This window comes from Cuculus canorus, chromosome Z (assembly GCF_017976375.1).
Source record: "Cuculus canorus isolate bCucCan1 chromosome Z, bCucCan1.pri, whole genome shotgun sequence".
NCBI lineage: Eukaryota > Metazoa > Chordata > Aves > Cuculiformes > Cuculidae > Cuculus > Cuculus canorus.
In genome coordinates, this window is record NC_071441.1 from 40,964,480 (window position 1) to 40,981,359 (window position 16,880).

The window sequence follows — 16,880 nt, forward strand, 5'->3', positions numbered from 1 at the left end:
GTTTGAAAACTAAGCTAAAGTATGAGTTAATTGCTCTTGTTGATTCTGAATGATTTTTGTGTTTTAAAATGTGTGTTTATGTATATGTGCAGTGATGGAGACTTATATGTCCTGGGTCTTTATGCAGATTCTAGGGCAACAAATTAATGACTTCATCCTTCCTGATGTTAACTTGATTGGAGAGCATGCTGATGCTGCAGAACTTGGAAGAATGCTTCAGCTTATTTTGGGATGTGCTGTGAATTGTGAACAGAAGCAAGGTATTAAATTTTGGAGGCATGTTTTCTCCCAGACAGTGAATGAAAATCCCGTTTGTTGCATAACTGCTTAAGGGGAAAATTGTATTTCTCTGATTGCTGCTCAAGACAAATGTATTTTTTATCAGTGGTGACAGTAGTTTGTCCTACAGATACTAACTGTTGTTTTGTTATAAGCTTCACTAGTTTTAGAGTCTAAAGCAGTGGAACTGGTGTTGCTTTCAACGTATGTATTTTCCATCTTTTTGTTTGTTGAACTGAAAAGGCACCCTACAAACGAAAATTTTTGGGCCCACCCTTTAACCATTTGCAAGATAGGTCGAGGTAGTTAAGAATAGCAAATGTAGGTTTTGCACTATGCTGTGTGACTCTTGGTTTTAGAAATATATTCCAGTCAGCATTTTACTACATGGCCAGGAGCTGGGGGTTGGTCTGAAGGTATGTCTGATGTGCTTTGGGATACTGTGGTTTTAAGCCATTTGCATGGGATTAGCAAATAGGAAAAAGTAGTATTTGCAACCCTGTCCTTTTGGGCAGCAGCTGAAGACCAAGACTTAAGGGCAACTAAAATGGCACTCGAGGCATCTGTTAGTCAATTAAATCCCATTTTAGCAGTCTTTGAAAGAGACTTCTGCCTCCCTTGACTCCCATGGCACCAACTGCACAGGTAAAATAGGGACTCATTCATTTTTACTGCAGATACCACAGAGGATTTGATGAACAATGCTTGTTGTATTTCTCTTTCTCTGTCATTCTGAACATTAAAAATGTGTACTTGAAATACTGGAGCTGTCTAGTTGTATGTACTTTGAGACTTGGGATGACATGATTAATCACTTTGAGGTGACTAATTAACAGTGTCTTCCTCTTGGGCAAATCAATAAAAGATTGCCTATAAAGGTGATTATACTAGGCAAGTCATAAACTCATTGACTTGGTCTAAATGTCAGAACTTGACATTCTAACCACTGTATCATCCTACAAGGTATCTGCTCACATCTACACATAGGTCAGGAATAAAAAAGTGGAAGGGATTTAAATGTTACAGAACACAGAAATAAGAACAGAAAGCAAGAAAGGATGTGAAAATTCCTTGAAATGAGGATGCTGTAGGAAAGCAAGACATTATTGTTAAACTTTGGAAGTTTAAACTTTGGAAGTTTAACAATAAAAATAAAAATTTAAAAATGGAAAAGGACACCATGTGCGTGGATTGTGTGCTTGTATGGCCTGAATAGTTTGGGAGCAAGGTGAGAAAAGGGGTACAAGTAGTTACTTCAGAAGTGTGCGATACCAGAAGGAAGAGAATTGATGGAAGTCCTGTACTGTTTTCATTATTACAGAGTGTAGATTTATATTTGAACAGACTTCTGATAAAGTCATGTTGAGTTTGTTGGGGTGGGACTTGACTAGTGACTATTTCAGTGTCATCTGTGACACCTAGTCATTTTGTAGGAAGGAATCAGCTTCTGACCTCATGTTCTGTGTGACTTGAATTTCAGCAGTAACATTTCAGAATGCTCTTATTTTCAGAGTATATCCAGACCATAATGATGATGGAAGAATCGGTTCAACATGTTGTAATGACAGCCATTCAGGAGGTATGCTGGGTTGCCCACAGTGTGTAAAAGTTCAGCCTTTCAGTATTTTACAAAAGTATATTTTTCTCACTTTGGAAAAACTCAGTAAAGAAAATAAGAGGCATATGTATTGCTTTTTTTACATTTAGAAATGTTTTAGTTTTCCTTTGAAAAACTAATCAGTGAAGCTTGCTTTATGTCAAGGAACTCTGTTTGAATGTCCCACTTTTCTTTAAATCTAGAAGACTGAAACTTCTAGATGTTTGTTTTTTCTACTGGGTTCCCTTTCCTTTACCTTTCCCAACCTGTGGCTCCTGAAGTGCACTAGACTGCTTTCATATGAATAACAAAATACTGTAGAATTAGTTCAAAAGTTGTATTTTGAAATTGCAGAACTCTGTGAACTGTTGATTTGAGGTTTTTACTGGACAAGTGAAAAAAAAGAGAAATGGATAGCAGAGTACTCTTTTGTCAGCTGAAGTGTAATGAATAATCTAATGAAGATATTTGTGCTGATATGTTTTTAAAAGTAAGTATCCTGCAGTATACTTTCAAGAAGAGAAAGAAGGAGAAGGCCTGTCAGTATCACTGCAGTGCCTGGAAAAATTATGGAGAAGGTTATTCTGGTAGCTATTGAAAAACACTTGAGAGACAATGCAGTCATTGGTCATAGCCAGCATGGGCTCATGAGGGGAAAGTCCTGCTTAACTAACAATTTCCTTTTATGACAAGTTCACCCATCTAGTTGAGCAAGGGAAGTCAGTAGGTGTGAAGGGGTTTGGCATTTAGCAAAGCTTTTGATACCGTCTCTCGCATTATCCTTCTGGACAATATGTCCAGCATACAGCTAGTCAAACACATAATGCCTTGGGTGAACAATTGGCTGATGAGTCAGGCCCAAAGAATTATAGTAAATGGGGTCACATCAGGCTGGTGGCCAGCCACTTGTGGGGCTACCCAGGGTCAAATTTACGGCCAGTATTCTTTAAAGTTTTTATGAATCACCTGGATTCCTTAATGTACATTAAGAAACTTTTCCCGTGTGGTCTTACAGGAAGATTTGGATAGAGTAGAAAGCTTAGCAATCATCAACTGTATGTAACTGAACAAGAACAAGTGCTGGATTCTCTACTTGAGATAGGATAATCCTGGTTATACATACAAGGGAAGTGGTCACAACGTGTTAGAGTTCAAGGAGCAAATGGGCAATGCTCTTAATCATCTGGTTTAGTTGAGGTAGTTCTGTGGGGAGCAGAGAGTTGGGCTTGATGGTCCTTGGGGGCCCTTTCGAACTTGAGGTATTCTATGATTCTAGCAAGTTGACATCCAGAGAGTCTTTTCAGAGCTGCATCTGTAGTCTCTGTCTTTGGAGGGTTGAAACTTCACTGGGTTTAAGGGCATTCTCCTGTTCTGTGGAGTATCCAAGTGACTTGAACTGACCAATACATAGGAGACACCAAAACTAAGTGCCTAGGGAAGTAGCTATATATGCATATTTGAAAAGTTAGTATGTCACCTAATCCAGACATTTCAAAGCATTTGACATGCAGATAGTCTTTCTTCAAAATTAGATATGCAGAAAGACCTCTCTGTGCTTTAGAGGTGTATTATGTAATTCAATTTGTTATTTCAGCATAGCACATTTAAATGTTTTTTTGGTGCTTCTTTGGTTTTCCTAAATCATCTTACTTATGAAAATATTTCATGAGTCACTATAGAACAAGCCTGTGCTCTGTTTTCTGTTTGGTTTTTTTTAAGAAGAAGCTGATTTCTAAATGGGAGGAGCGTTTCATGTTCGAAATTTCGTTTGATTATTTCATTTTTTTTAATAGGTTTACTCTTCAGCATTTCCTTTCTTTACCTATTCAGAAGTTTAAAATAACATATTATTAATAAAATTATTAATAAAATAGGCCTCACACTCCATAAAGGCTTTGTAAGTTGAACAATATTTCTGTTATTTTTCCAGTGCAGTCAGATTGGTCTGGTATGTTGCCACCACCTAGATTTTTAGAGTCTAATCTGCAGATGTGCATTTCTCAATGCAATCTGTGCACAAGATAGAGGAAAAGCAAGGATGATATAACTATCAAAAATATTGCAAAAATTTTTACATATTAAGTGTAAATTATGTATTGTTTAGTCTGTAATATGTACTGCTATATTCTCTTTATATTGTAATTTATTGTTACTTGCAATTAATATTAATGTGTGTAATAATACATATATTTTTACATTCATAATTTGCAGGGAGGGTTTTAAGGCCATAAATCTCTCCTTACAGAAATTATGCTGGCCATTGTGTATTTCCCTTCCCACTCACCTTCCCCTTCTCTTTTACAAAATAATAGAAAAATATCTCCTTGGGTCTGTCAGCAGTACTGGAGGAAGAAGAAGGTCTAGCTGCATTGAAAGATATACGCTGTGTTGTACATAGCCTTGATTCTTAAAAAGCAAACAAAGATGTTTTAAAAAAGAAAAACAACCTTCTGAATACAGAAGCAGGATTTTTATGTTGTTTCATGGGCACTTAAATGGGCTTGTACAAGATTAGCAATTGTAGAAGAAGCATTTCAGATAAAGCAACTGTTTTGACCTTTTTAACATTAAGTATTTGGTGCATCTGCATTTGCAAAATCATGCAAATTGTGTATGGGGGGAAAAAAGCATTCATAACTCAGGTTCTTCATGCATGCAGATTTTGTGGTAGTTTTACCCCTTCAATAATCTTTATGTAACTATGACAACACTACTTGTTCACATTTCACAAGGAAGGCAGTTAAAAACTGAAGGTTTAATATAAAATTAGCAGATCTACAAGTATTTTGTAAGACATCGTACCAAAGCTATGAGTATGAATATGTGTAGATGCAAAGGATTAACAGGGAGAGTAAACACTTGTTGCTTGCTTTTTCACCGTGGGAAGCTCTTAAACACACTCTTCCTTCTATTGTAGAGGCCTAATGCAATTCCCTGGTTCTGCAAGCACTTTTTTTATTTCCCTTTTTATAATCAGTTTACTTGTAAAATTTACTTTACTTGGACATCATCATCCATGTGAAAATAGAATGTAATGCTATTGTTAAGCTAAATTGTGAGTATGGAGCTGAAAATAGGTTCCATTACTGCAAAATTCTGAATGTAGATGCCAACATATAGTTTACTCCTGAAAAGAAAACTTGCAGCTGTGGAGAGAAAATGAGAAGGCCACTTCCTTCTGTTTTTATGCTTGAGTCAGCCAATTGAAATACAAATGAAATAAAGTTTGCCACTAAACTCAACGGTGTTGGCATTGACCCATAGCTCCCAAGACCCTGTTCTTATTAATCTTCTTATGTAATCTTGTAACACTTGCAGGTTGCATGTAAAGCACTAGAATTACAGCAGTATTTCAGGAATTTATCTGAATGTGAGTTTGTAAGTAAAGGAGGTACGTAGCAGAACACATTAAGGAAATTTGCTTTAAAAATTATGACAACATACTAATATCAGCAGATTAATAATAATAAATAATACAGAAAGAGCTAATAAGCTGTTGAGAGCATAGCTGATCAACTGAGCATTTTGAAGCTCTAAATTTCAGTGGTATCAGAAAATTCTAATTGACTAGAATCAAAGTGAAGAATAGGGGAAACTAGACAAGCCTTTTACCTTGTATTTTTTAGGTAGATGAAAGATTTTGAGTTGACATACATATCTATATGGAATCCTGATTCGGTGCTCAGTAAAACTTTTCTTGACTTTTTCAGGGAATCTTATTATAGATAGAGAAGTTTTGGTAAGTCAGTGGAATTATACTTTTATACCTGTGCTGTTTACGGTAACATGTTTGCTATTAAGGGGAGAGAAACTGGTCAGAGGCGATCCAGAAGCAGAGCACAGTCAAGACATTTGCTTACATATACCATTGTCCACTCCAGTGTGTGAGGAGATGTGTAGGGAAGAGATGGAGACACTTCACCCTGATAACTCTCCCTTTTCACCCTGCTTCTTAGCTAATGGTCAAAACTTGGATTCCTGTATCACCTGTGAGTAACCTGGCAATTTTGTTCCTTTCCTGGTCATGCAACTGGATGTAGCACAATCCATTAAATTACTCTTTAGCTCCCCACCATATCACAGGCAATAAGATTGCAAGATACTTTGTGTTGCATTGAGTCACTCATCTGGACACGTGTCTGTGGCTTTTGCCCGCAATTGCCTCATGCACACTTACCATAATGCACTTCTTGGAATTAAATGTGCGAAGTCAGTGTAATGTTCACACTACACTCATCTCCACTCCCTAATCCTTTTCTACATAATGTCCTCTTTTCTGGACACTTCTGCTAAGGGTTCTCAAGGATAGGAAGCTTTGGGAAAGGTGGCAAAACATGTTGAAGAATAAAGAGATTGTATTACTGGCCTCAGCCTGCTTTCTTTACAGTAATCCACAGAAAGCAGCAACACCACAGTGGCCTCTAGTGGGTTGTACAGCCTCTTGTGTTCCTCCTGCAGTAAGTCTTGGGCAGGCTTGCTAATCTGGGTTTCTGAAGAGGAAGTTGTGCTATGGCCAGAAAGGAGTGGTGACTGTCAGGGACATACTGTACGCTCTTGCAGGCTGCATGAGCTTGGAACCTGCCAGTTGGAAAGTACTGGCTTTATGGACAGAACTTACCTAGTATCTGAATTGTGGTTTCGTACAGTGTTGTGGGAATAGAGAGAGGAGTTTGGTGACTGGTTAATATGACTAGTCCTGTTAGTCATCTGGAAGAGTATTTAAATGGTAGCTAGTGAAACAAAGTAATTGAAACATGTATAAACATCACTGAGCAGACAAGGATTGGAAATTCTTGTTTGGGATGGCAAAATTATAATCAGCTGAGAAACAATGGTGTAAATTAAATACAAATTTGTAACCCCCCCTGTATGTAATAATGGAAAAGACTTCATTTTTCAGGGGACAGATCTGAGGCTAGGTATTGCCTAATGCTGCAGAGAACCATGGAATGCTTCATTTTGGAGTAGTTTGTCTTAGTAAAGATGCAGGCAAAATGGAAGGAATTCCGCAGTTAGCGTCAAAGATTGTCAAAGACTGAGAAGGACTGCTGGAGACAGATAAGTTTAACCAGGTTGTATGCAGCTAGATCCCAGTTAAGGAGCTGGAGGAAGGGAGAGAAAAGTAAGTGTATAAATATTAGAATGATGTAAATGTCAAACAGATTTTCTGTAGTATGCAGTGGTATAAACAGAAAGGATGCTGAAGAAATGAAAGGTCTGTGCTGTGTATGTGAGGAACTTTGCCAATGAAAAGTAATGCAAAAACACTGGTTTCTGAAAGGAATAAAGGAAGCCCTGTCTCTGGAGAAAGTATCCAGACTGGACAGGATGCCTTAGGAAAGAAATCTTGTCCTGATTTTTATTAGGATAGGGCCTTTGTTATTGTAACTTCTGTGAATTGTGTCACTGGAGAATTCATAAAACATTTTGTGTTTGGACAGTGTGACAGAAACCATGGGTGTGGTTCTGTAGTGCTACCTTTTGAGTTAGTTACAACATATTTCTGACTTGGAAAACTGTTCCTTTTCACGTCTTATACCTTCAAGTAATGACTTCATCTTAATAGGTTTACTGGAAATGGGTGGGAGGAGGTCTTTGGGTACAACTTCTGTTACATTTGATGTAACTTTTAAGTACCTGTGTAGCTGATGGGTGGGTTACTGAAAGAAAATTTAATTTTTTATCAGTTTTTCGTCTTCTAGTAAACACCTCAGTCAATTTGGAGGACTTGCTTTTTACTTTTTTTTAAAAAGTCATGGCTGAAAGTAATGTTTTCTAGATTAAAACCACTATAAGCCGTTCTTGCAATAAAACAGGTTAGTGTAAAAGGGATTGTAATACTAGTTTCAGGAGTACTCTATAGATTTTCTTTTTTAAATCTGTAAATTATGGACAACTCTAGAGCAGGAATTCCGATGATATTTGCTGTACGTAATTAGTTGAGATTGATACGTCCACAACTTCAGTTAAATAAATAAATTTATGTGAATTGCCGCATGACAAAAAACACTGGTGGAGAACAATTAAAGGCAGGTCTTGCATGTTAGCTACCATTATTCCAAATGATGCTGAAATGCTGAGCGGGGTGTACTGTAGGTTGCATCATAGATAATGCATATTTTCAGAAGAAAAAGGTGATGTAAGATTTCTTTTACAGTGTTTTAAATACTATAAATTCTGAAGATTGTGGTTGTTGAAGATTGTGGTTGTTTCTGAATATATTATATATAAAAATGAAGTTAAAAACTTTCAAATGAAGTTGGATTGAAACTCCAACAAGTTAAAATTAGCTTGTATTTCATTGAAGCTTAGCTTGTGAATATAAAAGTAAATCCATGCTTTTTCTAATCCCATGTAATCTAATTGCAGTTGATGAGTAAAGAGTCTCCAGTCTCTGTGGGAAATGATGCTTACGTTGACCTTGATCGGCAGGTATCTAAGACTAGATGTCTCCTTTCCTTCAGTTGTAGTACGTCAGTGCCCAGTCATTTTGCTTTGTTGAGAGGTCTTTTTTCCATAGTTGTGAAAGGGGTTTGTGGGAAATTCAAATAAGGAGTGGAAAACTGTTTCAAGTCCTTTTGCCTTATATATTGAGTTTTCCCATTTTGAGTATTCAGAGGACAGAAAACCTCAGTTTTGAAAACAAATTTAATTCTATCATGTAGTATAGCAAAACTGCAGACCAGTGCAAATATTTGGAAATCAAGAAAGAAGGATTAAAAAATGTGTAGTATTTGAATAAAACCTTTTTTCCTTCTCCAAAAGTCAATTTAAAAAACTACATAGGTGTGTCTCAGAAATCCTTAAAGTACTTGCAAGAACTGTTACAACATATAGAGAAGTTTTCAAAGAGAATCCTTCCCTGATATATTTGAAGAATATACAAACCTAGTTATTTTTATACTAGATTGGCCTCATGCTAACACTATCCTACTTCCTCAGTTTTTTTCTAACTGAGAAGTATAGTACAGTGCTGTTCCTTGTGTTCCTCTATCATCCTTTACAGAAATATGTAAATTCTGGCAGACAAAATTAATTTTTGTATGTCAACAGGCCATTGAGAAATAAATTTGAAAAAAATGACATACAATGGTGTGCTGTTTGAGAAAGCCCATCTCAAATTCATTGTATATAATAATACATATCTACATCTTTATATACATCATATGCATGCACCTTTTTTATCAGGCCAATATTCTTGTAGCTATATTTATATTAGCTTAATTGCATTCATATGTGAACTTGCAAGATAAAAACTTTGAAAACTTTGAACATATTTTCCCACTGCTTACAGAAGTCGATGCTTTTTTCAGAAGAGTAGGCTTCTCCCGCCCTGTGTTAGTTGTATTCCTGTTGTGCAGTAAGTAGCTTCCTGTGACTAGAGAGATTTTACCCTAATTATCCATTCCCTGTATTCCACCTTCCAGTCCTTTCTGTATTTGAAAAGTAGATTGAAAACTGAAATTATGCATTCTTTGCATTCGTAAAGAAAAGTGGTATTGACAGTTTTTTCATTGTACAGAGTTGCTGAGTTCTTCAGACCTTAGTTCTTCAGGGTTTTTTGACTTCATTCATACAATAGATGTGATAGTTCTAATGTCTTTTTGTAAGACTAAATATTACTTTTAGGTATTTGTACTTTTTACTGCCATACAAACAGTAATCATATCTACTTCTTTGTTTCTTTATACAAGCAGAATTACCTTGGTTTTCAAAAAAATTAATATATTGCACAAATGTAAAAATAATTTTACAGTCAGGTAGTTTGGAATATTTTGAGACACTTCACAGAGAATGACGAAACTATAAATGTTTATTATTTATGATAGCTGAAGAAAACTACAGAAGAATTAAATGAAGCACTGGCAATAAAAGAAGAAATTGCCCAGAGATGTCATGAGTTAGATATGCAGGTAGGTTTGCTATATTTTGTATATTAATTTTATAGTGGGAAGGATATCTGTTAATTTTCAGGCATCTGGAAACAAGAAGTATAGTTTGACAATGTAATTTTTAAAAGGGAGGTGAAAACTGCACAGGAATTATTTTGCTTGTGCTAGCAGAGTGAATTTCATTGATTTCTTTTCTTGAAGGTTATCTTATTTGATAACTGTGCCTTTTTCTTTAGATGCTTGTGCAAAATACAGTTGAGAATATTTACATCTTCTGTGTGGTCAATCTGCCCATAATGTTGCAATATGCTGATTACATCACACAGCAACAGAATACCTGTTAATGTTATAGAATATTCTTGCGAAGTGTGAATATTGTTTCCATTTGTGGGTTGTGTTGATGCTTCATTATGCGCATGAAAAATAATTACCTTTTATTGCTGGGTAGCTCAGTTATTCCAGTTTACACTTTTATTACAACAGGTTGCAGCCCTCCAGGAGGAGAAGAGCAGTTTAATTGCTGAAAACCAGATTTTGATGGAACGTTTAACTCAATCTGATTCTATTGAAGATCCTAACAGCCCTGCAGGTCGTAGGCACTTGCAGCTGCAGACACAACTAGAACAACTCCAAGAGGAAACATTCAGGTAGAAAAGCTCTACATTTTTAGATTGTTTGTTTGTAGATAGCAAGGGAAATGATTTGTATATATTTCTGATTCTGCTAGCAATTACCTATTAGCGTAATGGGTGGTATGACCACAATAGTAGATTTCATACAATACTGTGATTTACCTCCATACAAGCTCCACTGTAAAAAATATTCATAATTTCTTGATGCTGAAATGCTGTATGCATGTCACTCTGTTCTATGAAGCTGTTTTTTATTGTGTGCAATCATTTCACCAGTGTTTTTTAAAATCAGTGAGAATGAAAAGTAGCGTGCTTTCCTTTATCTATATTATTCTGATTATATTTTTAAGGTGTAGGAAGTCCTAGCTGAAATTTTGCTATGGGCAATACTACAGGTGATAGTATACATCAAAGTGTGTCCTTCTCTGAGTCTGCAAACAAATTGCAAGTGACCTCTGCTGTGTAAGCCTGTTCAGTCGAGAAAGCTGGTCCACCTCACCATCGTCTTTTCATTCATATTGTTTGCTATCTTGTGACTGAAACTATGGCATTTCTTTATACTGCCAGTTTTTCTTCTCTTTCTGTGCTATCTGGTTGCCCTTTTCTAGTTCTTATGTCAGCTGCCATGTAATTTTCCTTTTTTTTTTTTTTTTCTGTTTTGCCTTTTTTCCCCTTTTTCACTTAGTCTCTTTCCTGCATGTTCAGACACACTTGCTCCTTCAATTTGTTGAAAAATGTTCAGTGTTTCTTTTTCACAGTGGATAGTACCTGATTTTCTTCATCGTAATGTAGCGGTGTCTCTCTGGTGCCCCCTTCTATCTCTGCTTTTTCATCTCCATGCTCTGGTATGATTCCTACCTAAGTGTCTCTCTTATCAATTCCTGTTTGAACAGCTTTTCTCCTCGTATGACTACCTGCACTGCCTGTTACTCTAGTTATAGGTTCTGAAGATCTTTCTAAACCCTTTTCAACTGTGAGACTCTTTTCCCATCCTTCTACACCTCCTTCCTCTGCCTTCATAGCATGTAGTGTCTAGGGGCACTTTGTGTGTTCTGTCTCCAGTTCTACCTGACCAAATAGGACATTTACAGCTTAACTGATATGCAGTGTGGTACAGCAGTTTTTCTTGCAGTCTTGCCTATTTGTCCTTTGACAGTTCTATCTATCAAGTTCCAAATCGTTGATGCATATGATTTAGGTGACTTCCTGACTATCTCTTGTCTCCATTCTTGTGGATTCTTTTTTGGCTTCTTGAATTAATGGATAGAACGCATTTCTTACGCTTATATTTTTTTTTTCTGGATTGCTTTCATTTTGATTTCAGATCAAAATCCTGATAGGGCTTCATGTTCCAAATTATGTCCCCTTCCATTCATTCAGAATGCTTTGACAGAGTTTCTTGTCCCCTTTGTTCCCTGCCAGGTTAATGTGGCTTTGCCTGTTTGTCTTGCCTGTAGTAATTTGCTCAAGAAACTTTAGTTTGAGCTCTTCACATGCTGACTTGATAACTAAATGTATAACTTGGTTCTTCAGAGGCAGTGGGGAGAGACAGGTTCTTTATGAGTAAGTAAGTAGATAAATAAGGTCACCCTGGTGAGAGGTGTACAGAGTTTAGAACATCTGACAATCAGGTCAGGATTGTTGAACGTGTGTAGGGGTTGAATTGTGTTCAAACTCTGTATGCCCCAAGATGAAAAAAAAGTGGAAATTTCTGCTTAAACTTCCATTGTTAAAAATCACAATGACAGAAAAAACTCAGGATTTGTCTTTCTGAGAACATGCTTTATCTTGTGATCTTTCAAACAGGAAGAATGATGTCAAATTGAGATCATCAAATTGAGATCAGCACATTAGGCTGCTGTTCTCCTTTACTACACCAGAAGGCCATTTAATGCATTTTAGAGAGGATGATGAGGAGGAAAGGTAACTGTGACTCAAACTGAGAAATTATTTTCTGTTTTACTTCATTTCAACAGATTAGAAGCTGCCAAAGATGACTATCGAATACGCTGTGAGGAACTAGAAAAGGAAATTGCTGAACTGAGACAACAAACAGAAGAGCTTACTACATTGGCAGAGGAGGCTCAGTCTTTGAAGGATGAGATAGATGTGCTTAGGTAAACTCTGTTCCATTAACCCTTTTTAACTATTAACTTTTAATCCATGTAATTTGTGTACTTAGTCTTCATTAACCTTCGTTTAAATAATTTTAGTATAAATACTTTCTCAATGCCAGGGATATTTGAATCCTCCAGTTAAGTACACAGACCACCATACAATTCTGCATAAGTGAATTTGTTATTTATAGTGTACCTAATAAATAGCTGCCAGTAACCTTAGCAGTCCTACACCATCTTCTGGTTATAACAAGTCATTCAATGGTCTCTTGAGTGTTCCCTACTTACCTTCATTGAGACTTAAGCGTCTGTTCTGATCAGGAAATTAGACACTTTCCCTTCCTGGGTTTGCATTATTTGGACTTTGGGTGGCGCTTTTGGTTCATCATATAATGCAAATATAAACAAGATCTGTTAAAACTTTCTATTCCACTAAGCTCCCAAAGTTTTCTTAATTTAATGGTGCTGGGAGTTTATAAGGTGGAGCATCCCCTTTTACTATGGAGCATAATTCCCACCTGTATTGCTTTATCTACCAAAACTAGCAAGTCTTATCTTAATACTGCCTTTTCTAATTCACCAGCAGCTTTCTACCAAAGCTATATGTCTTTACCTCCTCTGTCATTAATATCAGGAATGAGCCCATCAGACTGCCCAATTCCGTAAACTGTGTGGGCAGCATGGGTTCAAAGAGTAATTCCCTGCTCCAGAGAGAGGCTTTACTCTTCATTGGGGATTAAGGCTTGCCCCAATGTTCTGTAAATTGACTGTTGGTTCAATGGGGTATTCTCCAGATTGATAGGAAATTGAGCCTGTAAATAGATTGGTTTTAAAATGGAACTAGGGACAGTAATAGTAGTGGAGATGCGCGTAGTTGGGGATGAGAGCTGTGGCTGTCCTGACAGTGCACTAGGTGGACTGGAAGAACTCTGACATGTTGTGAACGGGTCCTGGTGTTGCATTTATTTATTTAGAGGTAATCAGGCTCCAAAGCTGTTATGGTACCTCTGTGTCACCAAGTGTGTGCTGCCAAGAGACGGATCTTTATGATTTTGTTCCTAGCTATCGTTAAAGCAAATTGAAGGGCAGAAGATTTTATTCTTTACCTTTGTAAAATGCAGATCTGAGGATTGATTTAGAATTGAAAGGAGATGGGTGGGAGTGAAGGTGCTTTAACTGTTATTTTAAGATTGGAAGCAGATAAGAGGGCTGTATTAGAAAGTGATATTGTCTAGAAATACCTCCTTCAGCAGCTCTTTGAGTTGACAAATAGTTGTGGAAGGGAAGCAGGCAATTTAAAAGTGAAAACATTATTAACAGAAGGATGTGCTTGCTATCTTGTTCTCCCGATGATGTCTCAGAATGTCTTCTGCATCTAGACAAAATACTGAGGAAGCTTCAGGACATTTCATTTTGTTAGTTTTCAGAGTACAAATTTGATACAAATCTGTCCCTCCAGGCATTCTTCTGATAAAGTAGCCAAGTTAGAAAGCCAGGTAGAGTCATACAAAAAGAAATTGGAAGACCTGGGTGATTTGCGACGGCAAGTGAAACTCTTAGAAGAGAAGAATACCATGTACATGCAAAATACTGTGAGCCTGGAAGAAGAACTAAGGAAGGCCAATGCAGCACGCAGTCAGCTGGAAACATACAAGAGACAGGTAAGAACAGGCATGATCAATGCAACAGTTCTCTATTGTTCAACACTATCTCAGCATAATACAGAGAACTCAAACTAAAAAAATTATGAACCAGCAGCTCCTTTTGTTTATAAGACTTCCATGTTCTGTAGGTACTAGCTTTGTCATCCTTTTTTGCAATTCTTACTGTTATTTCCTTTGCATTCCTTCACCAATAAACACTGTTTCTTACTTTTAAAAATTAAACAGATGTTAAGATGTTTTTCTCAAATTATTCCTAATTCATATTCAGTAGTGGGGCTTGAATTAGAGCTTCTTCTTTCAGAAAACATATCCACTTTTCACTTACAAATTTCCAGCACTGGGGAACACACCGGAGCTGAGGTAGGTTGTTCCTGTGATTAAGTAACTTCTTTATCTTCAAGGTTCTGGTTTGTCTGATATGTCTGAATTTCTCCAGTTGGGAAGAGAGAAGGTTGCATATCATCCCTGTTGTCTGTATACATGCAGCAGAGTACAGAATATGTCACCATTACTCTTTCTGGAGTGAAAGGCATCTGTTTATCCTCTTGCTTATAAAAGTGTCCTGTGACCCTGTTCATGTAAAGGTGGAAGTTGTGCTTAAATTTTACCTGTGTTTCTGCACTACATTTACATAACATCATTCTGGGATTCTTATAACTGGGCCAGACAGAGCCCGGTTTGCCTGCTCTGTACTTCTGCCTCCTCATAGGCTTGAATGGTCCTGGTACAAGGATCTCTGTATGTTAGCTTACAGCAGAATAAAAATGTAGAAACAACCACTATCAACATTGTAAGCCCAGAAGCAGTATGTATCCTTAAGACTTGGTAGCTTTTTCCCTGCACCTGGCCATCTTAGTTGTTAAGACAACTAGTTTGAGCCTCTGTAGGCTAATTGTAAATACAGTCCAAATTATTCTAACACAAAAAAAAAAAAAAACCAAACAAAAACTTGGACAAGAAAAATAGACAATCAAAGAAAAAACTAAATGTAAAAAGCAGTGGCCTTTCACACACAAATAGTGTCATGTTTACTGGCAACAAGTATTTCGCTACTTTGAACAGCTGAATACATGATGTATTTGAGTAACGTGGACATCTGCATCTGATCATTCTTATTTCACCAGCAATAAGGATTTTAGAAGAGGCAATCCTGTCATTTGTGCTGCAAAAGTACTCTTCCTTTTCTTCATCATTCCTTGTGTTTTACGGGTAGGATTTAATATCTGGGGAGCTCTTGATTTGTACAATCTATTCCACTGGCTGAGACTGGAATAAACCTCAGGTGTCTCATGACAGATGTGAGATTTCTTTACCTAACCACAGTGCCTCAGAGTGAGCACGCAGTGTGTTTGCCTTCAGAGTCTGTAAGGCTGGGCTCCTTTTGAGACCTGCCTGTGAATCATCAGCTGCCACAAAATAAATTTCTGGGAATTCTGAATTGTGCTGTAAGAATTAAGCCAGGTGTAAGGATTCCAATGTTATGTTACTGCTGAGCAGTAGCGTGCCTCTGTAGTGGAATGTGTCTTGTCTAGTGCATGAAGGATCCAACCTCACTCATGATAATGCCATCAGAGAAGTTATTTCTTTGGCTTAGAAGCTCTGTGCTGTGCAAATGAAGGTGCTTTGTTCAAATTCCTATACTGATCTGCATGGAAATGGCATCTTCACCCCACCCAGCAGTTTCTATGAGATAAGGTTAGTGCTGGTATATTGTGCTGGGAGGTGTAATAGCATTTCTGAAGATATATTTAAGAGGTTTTGTTCATTTTCTGAAACAGCAGAAGCATTCTCTAAGAAACTTTTTATTGCAGCATGAAGAATTAAAATGTGAATATTCTAGGATTATTTTTTGTAATTTTAATTCAGCCCCTTTGTGCTTGTGCATTCTGATATATTTTTAACGTCTTGGTTTTGTTTGCTGCAAGATTCCTGCTTTTCTCATTCCACACATCAAATAACGCTCCGTAAATGTGATAGCAGTTCATGTTTTTTTTAATCTTCTGCATTGCCATGTAGCTGTATATCTTTCTATACACTCCCACATCCTGATTCAAGACGATTTGATTCCTGCTGTTTTTCTACGTACCATTACCATAGTGTAAGTGAGTACAAACATTAATGCATTTGTTTCCATTTGAGGTTAAAATATACCAATTTGGCAAGTGGGAGCACAATCACAGGTGAAGGCCTGTTTTTTTTTTTTTATGCCTGCAATTATTCTGATAGCCTCAGTGACAGATGTCACATCTGAGAAGATAGATATTTTCAAATCTAGCACTTTGATGTTGTTTTTACAATCTGATAATCTCAGAAATGGCAGGCCTTTGCTTTTTTTGCAACCATTCAGAAAATCAACTGCAAAGTCCTTCTCTAAGACTTAAGACCATGCAGATTTTTAAGACTGTCCGTTATTTTGGTATAGCTAGACACATTGAAAATACAAGGTAATTAGAACCACTAGGCAGCCTTAATGTAGGTGTGGCTACTGTACTGCTTCACAATGTAAGTTGATCACTTTCTCTGTAGTGTAAAAGCCATGAAAAAGCCTTTGTAATAAGCTGTAAGTCTTTAGCTGAGTCTTCACTCAGCTTTTATGTTTGCAGGTTAGAATTTATTCAGCTTACTTGCTTCTACGCTGTCTGCATCATAAGCTTTATTAATGTTCTGAAAATGAGCCTTTGCTAGTAAAGGCTAAAAGT

At 36.9% G+C, this 16,880-nt stretch overlaps 1 protein-coding gene across 6 annotated transcripts in view; it reads left to right on the forward strand.

Annotated features, from left to right (window-relative positions):
* Nucleotides 1-16,880, forward strand: part of HOOK3 (hook microtubule tethering protein 3) — a 94,612-nt gene that overhangs the window by 35,722 nt on the left and 42,010 nt on the right. For 5 of the 6 annotated variants that reach the window (XM_054054891.1, XM_054054894.1, XM_054054893.1 and 2 more), the window contains 7 exons: nt 128-260; nt 1,791-1,858; nt 8,246-8,308; nt 9,706-9,789; nt 10,252-10,415; nt 12,377-12,517; nt 13,977-14,178. In XM_054054891.1, coding sequence (XP_053910866.1) covers nt 128-260; nt 1,791-1,858; nt 8,246-8,308; nt 9,706-9,789; nt 10,252-10,415; nt 12,377-12,517; nt 13,977-14,178 — 855 coding nt within the window. The remainder of the gene's footprint in view (nt 1-127; nt 261-1,790; nt 1,859-8,245; nt 8,309-9,705; nt 9,790-10,251; nt 10,416-12,376; nt 12,518-13,976; nt 14,179-16,880) is intronic. The other variant, XM_054054892.1, reaches the window with a different exon arrangement.